Source organism: Mustela nigripes, chromosome 4 (assembly GCF_022355385.1).
Source record: "Mustela nigripes isolate SB6536 chromosome 4, MUSNIG.SB6536, whole genome shotgun sequence".
Taxonomy (NCBI): domain Eukaryota; kingdom Metazoa; phylum Chordata; class Mammalia; order Carnivora; family Mustelidae; genus Mustela; species Mustela nigripes.
Window position 1 is genome coordinate 102276559 of NC_081560.1, and position 11532 is coordinate 102288090.

Below are 11532 nucleotides of genomic sequence, written 5' to 3' on the forward strand. Positions count from 1 at the left end.
TATAAGTGGGGTGAAGAGCAGAGGGAGAAGCTGGGCTTGATCCTGGGACCCCTGGACCATGACCTGAGCCAAAGGCAGACACCCAACTGACGGGGCCACCCAGGCACCGCTAAATATCATTGTTTCTTACTAACAGACGTAATAGGCAGTTCCATGATTCAAATGTGGCTCAAAAGTTTTTTAAGATTTAGCTGAGTGTAGCAGAACAGAGTCTTACCTTGAAGTGTTTTGGTTCGGATTCCCAGTTCTGCTCCCCACCATCATGATAGCTCTGTATCTTCATGTAGGTGGCAGTAGACACCTACTGGGATGGGAGGTGGCAGCTTGATCTCTGATGTCAGCATGTTTGTTTTGAAAATCGTATCTAATCTCTTGGTGTATTGAAACTCCATCAGCACCCTAGAAAGAGAACATAGTAGTAGAAAGGAATGGTTTTTGGGTCAGGTCTTAACTCTTTTACTTCTGAGGACAGAATTTGATGATGCAGATGAAAGGTCTGCAGGGCTCATGCTCAAGTATTCTGTAAGGTTTAGCTGCCTTTGGATTTGTTCAGGCCCTCTCTAACGTCCAATGTTCAAAAACCAGAGGAATTTCAAAATTCTACAAGTCAAAGAATGGAAAGTAAAGGCAGGCATGTTAAGGAGAAAAGTGTTAATTCCTACTGAAGGCTCACAGAGTAAGTCCACAGAATAAAAGGAGGAAAAATTCATAGAAGCAAATCTGTGTCCATATTCTGTTCTCTGATTCTTCCCCCATTAAATGCAAAGTGTCGTTCAGTTGATGCTGCCTAGAACACTTTTACCTTTGTTTTCAGTTCCTTCTTTTCATTGACCAGAAAAGCCATTCCTTTTGCTCCCAGTTCTTGGGGAATTCAATTGCGACCCCATCCCTAAATGTCTCACAACTCTTCAGTCATTCCAGCTTGTGGAATTGAGCTGGTTTAAACCTCCTTAAGCATCACAGTGCTCCTAATGTTCACAGCCCCTCTCTGATCTTGGTTCATTTTTTATCTTCCCACTCCTAAAGGCTTTGCCTCCGCTTGTTCTGTCCTTTCTCTTTTCTAATTCCTCAGTGAACCACAAACTTAAGTTTGCAAAATAATTATTAGTTACAAAACATGGAAAATGTTTAAATTTATATATTAATCTTTGTGATTACTGAGTACTGGTTCACTGGGCTCTGACTGGGTGATAAGGAGGGTCAAAGGAGTTTTCATCTGTTCATTGATGTTCCTGGATGAAAACTGCCAGCCTAGTCCTTAAAGTCCCCATCTTTATCAGATACCAGGTGAGTGATAATCAGCTTCCTAATAAGCACGAGTGTATTTTAAAAAGTTAGATAATTTTAACACTTCATTTGAGGCGATGCCCCTGAGTTTCATTATTTTTCACTTTTTTAGGTATTCCAGCAAGTACTGTCCTCCATATTTTAAATAGTAGGCTTATGCAGTTCTCCGGATTCCTGGAGGTTAGCCACTATGTAGACTTTATATTCTGCAAGGTGAGAATTTAGAACTCGTATGCTATCCTCACTTTGTCTCTGCCTCAGTTTAATTAGATCACAATGTTCAGTGTAAACGCTTTTATTAATGGCTTTGCAAGTAAACTGTTACTATATTTCCTAAATAAATTTCCTGGAGGTGATAATTGCTTCACTTTTTTGTATTCTGTCTAGCTGTCACCAATTCTGAGATTCCCCCAACAGGATTGTAAAACCTTTTACAAACTGTTTCCCTCAGTATATCGTGTCAAGTGATCTTCACTGTTCTCTCCCTAATCCTCCGGCACCCTTCTTCCCCTCCAGACACCTCCAGAAGTTTCTCTCTCGGAACCCTCTTTCTGCTCTGCTCCAGGCTAGTTGCAGGTTTGAAACTATATTCTGTCTCGGTTGGCTGGGTTTAAAAATTCTAGGTTAGAAATGATCTCCGTGTTTTACAGGCATTCCTCCTAGATTCCATTGTTGCTGATCAGAAACCTAATGCTGTTGTGTATGTGTTCCAGATCCTTTCTTTATAACTTTTTTTCCCTTCCGCAGTTACAACCTTTTATTTGCAACATTGTGAAATTTCACACTGACATGTCCCTTTCTGTGGGTTTCTTAACATTGTGTTGAGAATTCGGTAGGCCCTTTGACTGTAGAAACTAAAATCTTTCAGTTCTGGTCAATTTCCTAGTATTTGAGAAATGTCCTTTTTTTCCTGTATTTTTTACTTGTCTTTATTGTACATTCTAGTACAGTTTTACCCACCTTTTCCTACTCCTAATTGGTATTTTAAAACTGGGGATACCATTTTTAATTTTGAAAAATTCTTTCTTACACTCTCACCTCCCTTTAAAAAAGTCCTAAAGTCCTCATGTTTCCTGAATGAATTACCTTTTATCTGAGGAGGCTAGTTATAGAATTCTTTCAAAAACCATTTTGTTCTACTTTCTGGTTTACTTGAAATTCCAAACAGAAAAATGTTTGGAAGTGCTGTGTTTGTGAGTTCCAAACCTACTTACTGGGGGTTGTTGCTGTAAACCATTTTTCAGTGGTCTTCCATTTGCTCAATTTCTCCAGAAAAAAATAGGGCTTAGGAAGAGGAGTGTCAGCATCTTGGGAGAGGCAGAGAAGGAACTAACAGTATTTCATATTCCACAGAAAAGTGTCCTCCTTCATGTGTCTGGAAGCCCTCTGACTCCCTGCCGTCAGCATGGTAGTTTTTTGCCAGGAGAAGGATGGCTAAATGCCCAGCTGCACTGGACTTGAGAGAGAACTTGAATATTTGTTTTTAAAGGGTTATAAGCAGTGCCCATTTACAGTCCAGCCACACTGCTCCCCTCCCTTCTACCCTCTTGGCACCTGCAGTTCCACGGCCTTTCTGGGGTTCTGCTTTGTGAGTCACTTGCTGCAGACACTGCTCCACTGTGCAAACTTCTCTGCTTATAAAGAGGCTGCCTGGGTTAGATGACCTCTTTGTGGTGGTTAGCTTTAAAATATATCTACCTTAGGGACGCCTAGGTGGCTCAGTGGGTAAAAGCCTTTGCCTTGGGCTCGGGTCATGATCCCAGAGTCCTGGGATTGAACCCCACATCTGGCTCTGCTCAGCAGGGAGCCTGCTTCCTCCCCTCTCTCTGCTGCCTCTCTGCTTACTTGTGATCTGTCAAATAAATAAATAGAACCTTTAAAAAAATAAATAAAATATATCTACCTTTTACTTTGTGAAGAGGATTAAATAAGTTAATATGTGAAAAGCACTTAGAATAACACCTGCCATAAAATAAGCATTGAATAAGTGTTATTATTGCTCTTTGTCGTCTAAAAATGTATAGACATTTCATGTGCAGTCATTTTCTTGTTCTTGTTACTTTTGTGGGTTTATTCCTTTTCCTTTCCTAAGGGTGGCAAATAAGGTTTGGAAGGAGACATACATAGAACTAATGTTAATTTGAAGTCCTTTTAAGAATTTTTTAAAATTAGCTTTACTATATCAAAAGTCCTAAGCCTGTGGTTGACTTTGGACACTCTTACTAGGCTAATACAAGTTTCTTCCTCTCCGAAGTCATTGGATCATATGTCCTCCAGAAAGGTAGCACACACATCTCTGTTATCACACTTTTCTCTGGAGAGCTCCGAATCGCGCAGAAGAAAGTGCTTTGGCTTGGAATCAAGAGTCCTAGCTCTAGCACTTAACACTTGAGTGAAACCTTTGAAAACGCTGTTTTCTCTTGTATTAAAATGAGCCGAAAATTCTTCCACTGCCTGCCACTTGGTAAGGGGTTTGAGCTTGACGGCAGAAATACAGTCATTGGGCACAACCGGGAGATAGTCTCCGCCAAAATGCACGACTTCTGCCCCCGGAAAAGTCCAAACCGAGCTAAAGGGTTTAAGCGCGGGGTCAGCCTGCGAGACCGAGAGGCCGGCGCCCTACTGGGAGTGCTGCCTGGCCCCGAGAGCTCCACCTCTGCTTCCCCGGGGCGAGGTTGCCGCGAACTCGCGATCTCTTCCTGATACCAGAGTGGGAGAAGCCGGGTGCCCTCAACAAACATGGCGGCCGCGTTAGCGTCACTCTCGCCCCGGAGGCCACGCTCCCGCCTGGGACTCGCGGACTCGGCGTCACCCGGCGCGGGACCACGTGACTCAGGAGGCTCCCGAGGCGGCGGCGCTCGCGCGGCCTCAGCTGCTAGGAGTGGGGTGGGGTCTGCCGGGCGAGCATTCCCGGCGGGTCCCGGCCTCGCGCGCGCACGTGTCTGCCTACTCGCGCACGCGGTCCTGGCGCAGCCGGTGAGGAGCCGGGGAGGTGGAGGGAGGGAGCGGGGCGCCACTTGCCCGGCCGGGAGGGGTTGGCCGGCCGGCGAGGCCGGGAGGGGCGTACTCCGGGCCGCCGCGCGCCTCCCATCCTGCCCTCCACGCCCAGCGCTGGCTTCGGGGGCTGCTTGAGCCCGAGTCAGCGTGGCCTGGCTGAGCTGTGCGGGCGGACCCGGTACGGCTGCAGGGCCCGATGCCCGCCCGGAAGGCCCCGCCGACCTCCGTGTCGCCGCGGGCTGCACTCTCGGGGTCTAGTTTATCTTCGGGCTTTTCCTTCCTGGGAGCCAGAACCCAGTTGGTGGGTCCCTTCCGTCTTTTAAAATGTACTGGGTTGACGTCAGATGCAAGAACGAGGCAGTCGTGATTCCGTGGCGGGTGTACCGTGTGCCCGTGGGATAGCACGAGGCAGTCGGGTAGAGGGGACCCACTCGCGAGAGAGGGAAAGGCCAGAGGGCTTAGAGTGGTCATTTTGGGAGACATTTTTGGTTTGGACCATTTGCTAACCAGCTAGTCTGTGTGGATATTTTTAATTTAATCACGCTCTCTTCACTTTCCGAGCCTTTTATAAAAATTGTTCTCCAAGCAAACAGTAAAGCTGCTGATCAGGGAGCTCCTTATGTAGCAGCTTGCCGAACTGCATTTTACCCTGACCCGGGACATGCTGAACGTGGCCTTCAGACTGAAGAAATAAAGGTCTAAAAAAGCGTGTCAGAATCCAACATACCAAAAGAAGAGTTTGGAAATATAGGTATCCTTTCCTTAGTTGTCACAGGAGGAAGTCACTCCAAAATCAGCCATGCAGAAGAAGATTCAGCCTCCATAAGCTTTGTTGCTAGATTGAAGTTGTATAATCCTCAGTGAAGAATTGATTGCCATCATTTCTTAGGACTGTTTCGATTTGCCTTGTTTCTTTTCTTTCCATAGGAAAGGAATAATGCTGTCAGCATGTCTGCACACTCCATGCTCTGTGAACGAATCGCCATCGCCAAGGAACTGATCAAGAGAGCAGAATCACTGTCTAGATCAAGAAAAGGCGGCATAGAAGGTGGCGCAAAGCTGTGCAGCAAATTGAAGGCAGAGTTAAAATTCTTACAGAAAGTAGAAGCCGGGAAAGTAGCGATTAAGGAATCCCATCTGCAGAGCACTAACCTAACACACCTAAGAGCCATCGTGGAATCAGCAGAAAACTTGGAAGAAGTTGTTAGTGTTCTTCATGTCTTTGGTTACACAGATACCATGGGAGAAAAGCAGACCCTAGTGGTGGATGTGGTTGCCAATGGTGGTCATACGTGGGTGAAAGCCATTGGCCGAAAGGCTGAAGCTCTTCATAACATCTGGCTGGGCAGGGGCCAGTATGGTGACAAAAGTATCATTGAGCAGGCTGAAGACTTCCTCCAGGCCAGTCACCAGCAGCCAGTGCAGTACAGCAACCCTCACATCATCTTTGCATTTTACAACAGCGTCTCCAGCCCCATGGCAGAGAAGCTCAAAGAAATGGGCATTTCTGTGAGAGGAGACATAGTAGCCGTTAACTCTCTATTAGATCACCCAGAAGAGCTCCAGCCCAGTGAGAGTGAGTCAGATGATGAGGGCCCTGAATTTTTGCAGGTGACCCAAGTGGACCGAGAAAATATTCTAGCAAGTGTTGCCTTTCCAACAGAAATTAAGGTCGATGTGTGCAAAAGAGTGAATCTGGACATTACGACTTTAATTACATACGTATCTGCCCTCAGCTATGGAGGCTGCCACTTTGTCTTCAAAGAGAAAGTGCTTACGGAACAAGCAGAGCAAGAGAGGAAGGAGCAGGTTTTGCCACAGCTGGAGGCGTTTATGAAGGACAAGGAGTTGTTTGCCTGTCATTCTGCTGTCAAAGACTTTCAGTCTATTCTAGATACCTTAGGAGGACCTGGGGAGAGAGAGAGGGCCACTATGCTGATTAAGCAAATTAATGTGGTACCTGACCAGCCTTCTGAGCGTGCCTTGAGACTAGTGGCCAGTTCAAAAATCAATAGCCGCTCGCTAACAATTTTTGGGACAGGAGACACTCTAAAAGCCATCACGATGACTGCCAATAGTGGTTTTGTCAGAGCTGCCAACAATCAGGGTGTTAAATTTAGTGTGTTTATCCATCAGCCTAGAGCACTTACTGAGAGCAAAGAGGCTCTCGCCACTCCTTTACCAAAAGACCACACAACCGCAATGAACACTGATGATACCCTTTAAATATTTTCATGGAAATAAGTTATTGATACCAAAGGCTGGGTATTCCCATCTTAAATGGGAAGGAAGAAAAGGTCTATAGTAAAAATAATACTTAGCACTCTTAACCTGTAGAGTTGATTGTGTGTGTCATCTATAAAATACATAACCCAAAGTAGAAAAAGTACAAGAGACAAACGATTTACCAAACTGCCTACGTTTTAGCAACCAAGAAAATACATCTATATAAAGCTTTTAGCTGTGTGACAGTACTTTTATTTGATCGAGTAGGGCAACATCCCCCTAGTGGCAATTGGCATTTCATGGGATGTGGCTACCCTGCATCTCGCATAAAATACCTGGAGAAAACTGAAGCTTGTTTTTTGTTATGTTGGTTCATCATTCATGTGGGTTGAGGCTGGGAAGTTTATAATTAGTTTTTGATTATGAAGTTATGGCCATTATGAATGAAAAGAAACTTCTTGACTGCGCATGTCAGGCATACTCTGGTGCGTGCATTTACAAAGAGTACATTAATACAGAAGAAAATAAAGTGAATACTGGGCATGTGAAACCCATGAACCGATGTATACACCTTTGTGAAAAGAAAGGTAAGTCCCACTACTGTATACCTGGGACATTTCATGCAAAATACTAATTTGAGGAAATTGTAGAAGAATTACCAAAACATTTTAGAAGAATCCAAATTTTCTTTTAAGTACCAAGACTTCCCATATTGCAAGTATTTGACTTATAAATACTGCCTTTCCTCTCTCTTTTGCAAGTGGCAAGTGACAGCTGCATTACTTCACTCTTGTGAAATGGTGGTAGGCGATCCCATGCCTGTTGCATGACACAAGTTGTAATTAAAAATAAATTTTTACGTCCACATGGCCCTAGGTGCTTTATTTGCAACAAAGCAAAGTAGCTTAGCAAAGGAGATACATATTGACTGTATTTTAAAAATTGGGACATTAAGTCTTAGAGCTTAAGTATTAAGGCAAGCTAAGTGTGGGAACCTGTATTAGAACACATTGCCACAGCCTGACCTCATTCTTTTGTGCCATCTTCGCTGTTTTGTGAGATGGGAACTCAGTTTCCAGGCCCAGTGTTTGTTGTTGGGGGCGGGGGTTGAATTTGTTTATAGGATGTCCATGAACACTGCAGAGAAATGTGAAAGTAAACTTGGGAATGTTTCTCTTGGGAGCGATTCCATTACTATCCCGGAACACATTTCCTAGGGGAAAAGTTTGTGATTGGGATTCTGATTTAGAATAGAGAGGTGGATTTAACTTGCATTGCAACTGAAATTGTATAGTGTTAAAAATTGGGGTTAGGCCTTTTTGAGTACCTATTAAGGTACTAAGGTGCTTGGTACTGAGCATTTAAAAATTTTGTCTAAAAAAAAAAATGAGGAATTGGTTTTTGCTACAAGGAATTCTTAGTCTGAAATGGAGTTGAGTAACTGAAGTGTAGTTACTTTATTGAGTGCTGTCGTGTGCCAGCCACAGCACGAATGGCTGAGCTTTCAGGGAGTAGCAGGAAGAAGGTAGATTTCTATCCCTTTCTTTCCATGATGCATTAATACCGAAGAACTTGAATCTTTGCCAACCGGAATGTATACAGCCACAGCACTCTTGGAAGAAGCTGATTTCTGAAGTGGCCATAGCTGTGGTTCTTCCATGATCATTTTCCTTTCCTGGACATTCAGTGATTACAGTTCCTAATGACGTAATAATGGAAGCAGCAGATACGGACACGTGGTGGGGCACTGGATCCTGGAATATAAAGTAAGAAGCAGTGCCTTCTCTAGGAACACACACACACAAACGACGACATTCGTGTATTAACCTGCCACAGCTGTCCAAAATTATATCTGCAAAGGTGAAAAATAAATAATAAAAGAATGAGCAAAGTTGTGCTTGCTTTGGCAGCACATATATTAAAATTGGAATGGCACAGAGAAGGTTAGCATGGCCCCTGGGCAAGGATGACATGATATTAAAAGAAAAAAGAAGAATGAGCAAAATTGAAAGAATGTTGTTAAATACCAGTTAAAAACTGTCAAGTTCAAAGAATCATATGGCTATAAAGCAAAGCGAATGTCCAAAAGATTATTTTTTTAAAAGATTTATTTATTTGACAGAGATCACAAGTAGGCAGAGAGGCAAGCGGAGAGAGAGGGAGTAGCAGACTCCCTGCTGAGCAGAGATCCTGATGTAGGACTCGATCCCAGGACCCTGAGATCATGACCTGAGCCGAAGGCAGAAGCTTTAACCCACTGAGCCACCTGTCCAAAGGTTTATGAACATGAAGATGTATAATGTAAAATCTATGGTGAAGTGGTGTGTGAAAGAAAAAGCACGTTAAATCCTCATCTCATTTAGAAGGGACTCAACAAACAGCAACTCTGATTGTTGCCATTAAAAAATAGCACAGGGGATGCCTGGGTGGCTCAGTCGGTTAAGCGTCTGCCTTTGGCTTAGGTCGCCATTCCAGGGTCCTGGGATCAAGCCCTGCGTCCGGCTCCCTGCTTGGTGGGAGGCCTCCTCCCTCCCCCACTTCCCCTGCTTGTGTTCCCTCTTTCACTCCTCTCTTTGTCAAATAGATAAATAAATAGCACAATATAATTTGAATTGTCAAACAGGAAATGTGACTGATGGTACAAGTTAAACCAAGCTGACTCGCTTTCCAATGAAGGGTGAGTTTGGAGAATAAATGCAGATCATATATGGAAAGACAAGGCATTCCCAAGGAAGCATAAAACCCAGAAAGCATAAAATGAGAGACATATAAGGCCAAAAAGGATAAGCCGGGGGAGAAGATAAATTATTGCAGGGAAATATACTGTATCTGTACACTGTTTGGATAAATTTGGAAAACTCAAATGAAATAGGAATTAGACTTGAAGAAGTAGAAAACCTAAATAACCAATAGCCATTGAAAAAAATTGTTAAAGTTACTAAGTAATGACTTCCAAAAAATGTCCAGGTTCAGTTAGCTTCATTAGATAAGTGTTTGCTTACTTTTTTTTTTTTTAAGATTTTATTTTTATTTATTTGACAGAGATCACAAGTAGACAGAGAGGCAGGCAGAGAGAGGAGGAAGCAGGCTCCCCGCTGAGCAGAGAGCCCAATATGGGATGGAAGCAGGAGTGTTCCACGAGGAACAGGAAGTGAAAGCCTATGGTTCTTTAAGGCCCAGTGAAGCCCAGAAACCCTACTCTATCAGTTAAAATAGCGCCAGCGGCTCACTTCAGTGGGAGAGGAAATAGGGCCCAGCACTTGATGGAAAGCCTGTTGTAAAATTTGTGGGCATTTAAAATCCATCATGAGGATTCAAACCTTTTCCCCTTAAATACATTGCAGATATCTTTTCCTGATTTTTTTTTTTTTTTGGTCTTTCAATGTTGTGGGTTTTTTTTGTTACACAGATACATTAGATTTTTATGTGATAAAATATGTTGGTTTTTATTTTTCATTATGACTTCTGGATTTTGTGCCATGTTGAGAAAGGCCTTCTCCACCCAGAATTATTTTTTTAAAATTCCCCTATACATCTTTCTGTTATTCAGTTTTATTTCAGTGTGCATATGTTTGATATTTATGTAACTTACATATGAAGTCAGAACCTATAAAATATTTTCCAAAATAAGAAAGTGAGTATCACTCTTTTAGCTCCTTTTATTCAATTATATTATTGCTCTGTCAACAAAATTTGATTTTTTGCTTCCATATTATACTAATAAAATAGCATTTTAGATGCCCCTTAACATAATTTTGAGGACCAGCCCAATATAAATGAGCTCTACTCATAGATGTTTAAAATTTATATTCTGCTAAACCTTAAAAACTATTTTTAAAAAAAAAGATTTTATTTATTTGAGATAGAACGAAAGTGAAAAAAAGAGAAAGCACTACTCCGGGGTGGGGGTGGGGAGGGGCAGAAGGAGAGGGAGAAGCAGTCTCTTCACGGAGCGGGGAGCCCGACACGGGGCTCGATCCCAGGATTGGATGCAAAGGCAGTTATTTCACCGGCTGAACTACCCAGGTGCCCCTAAACGATTGAAAACTATTTTAAGAGCATTTCCACGGGGTCTAACTGAATTGTGCTTCCATTTTTTCTCCATTTTGAGCTCCAGGCAGTTTTTAGGGATATTATCATCGCACTTGATTGTATGTTGAAAGGTTCTTTGGATGTGATCTGTTCTTTTCTCTCTTTCCAGAGTTTTGGCTGATTGTTTGGGTCATCCTAAGAAGAAAGCAATTGCAGATATCACTCTGAGAGATTTCCCAGCTTGGATGTTAGGATTAGCCCAGGAGATGAACCCTTTTACCACAAAACATTTCATTTTAGGAAAGAAATTTTTTTTGCACCTCCAACTATAAAGGTATAGAAACAGAAGAGCCATACAAAATGATAGATCTAAATTAAATATAGATCCAAACTAAAATTAATTTCAAATTGAACATTTCTGTCCTTTTTTTTTTTCCTTTGGTGGACAACTACATAGACTAGTGAACTATAGAGCAAACACCCACAATACAGACAGAGGCAGTTATGTCCGTACACACACGTGTGTGTATCTATTTTGCATAGTTTTCTCTCTTTACATTAAAAAAATGAAAATTTTTTCCTACGAAAGTTTCTTCAAAAAATCTCTGCTAAAGAAAATAGTTGTCCATAATTTATGAATTAAGGGTGGAATTGTTTTGGAGAGGGGTGTGTGGGTGTGTGTGTGTGTGTGCGCGCGTGCACACACAGGGAGCGGTCAAGGGGGATGGAGGGTCATGGTTCCTAAATCTTTGGCTTAGAAGACAAAGCACAGAGCTTTTGAGGCCTTATCCTGGGATATTTTGCAGTGGATGAAGAAAGAATTCTCAGCCAGAAGGACTCCCTTAGAAGATGAAGATAGGGCTAATAGCTACAATTTTACTAACAACAGCAATATCAGTGACAATAAAAATGTCCTCTCTGGGCCTAACCCAGTCACAGAGTGAACTAAATAAATTATTATTATTATTTTTAAAGATTTTATTCATTCAT

The 11532-nt window shown here is 42.6% G+C and overlaps 1 protein-coding gene and 1 non-coding gene across 3 annotated transcripts; both read left to right on the forward strand.

Annotated features, from left to right (window-relative positions):
- Positions 1–4108: 4108 nt before the first annotated feature.
- C4H7orf25 (chromosome 4 C7orf25 homolog) lies at positions 4109–11119 on the forward strand. Of its 2 annotated transcripts, XR_009403888.1 has the most exons (3): positions 4181–4263; positions 5212–7097; positions 10712–11119. XR_009403888.1 is itself a non-coding variant. In XM_059397218.1 (2 exons), exon 2 carries the CDS (start codon positions 5233–5235, stop codon positions 6508–6510), a length of 1278 nt encoding a protein of 425 aa, XP_059253201.1. In that variant the 5' UTR covers positions 4109–4263; positions 5212–5232; the 3' UTR covers positions 6511–6614. The 2 variants fall into 2 exon arrangements, 1 of the variants encoding a protein (XP_059253201.1); XM_059397218.1 differs by lacking the exon at positions 10712–11119 and having other exon boundaries at positions 4109–4263; positions 5212–6614.
- LOC132017011 (U6 spliceosomal RNA) lies at positions 8405–8511 on the forward strand. The gene has a single exon (XR_009404099.1). It is a non-coding gene; the product is annotated as a U6 spliceosomal RNA (small nuclear RNA).
- Positions 11120–11532: the final 413 nt, after the last annotated feature.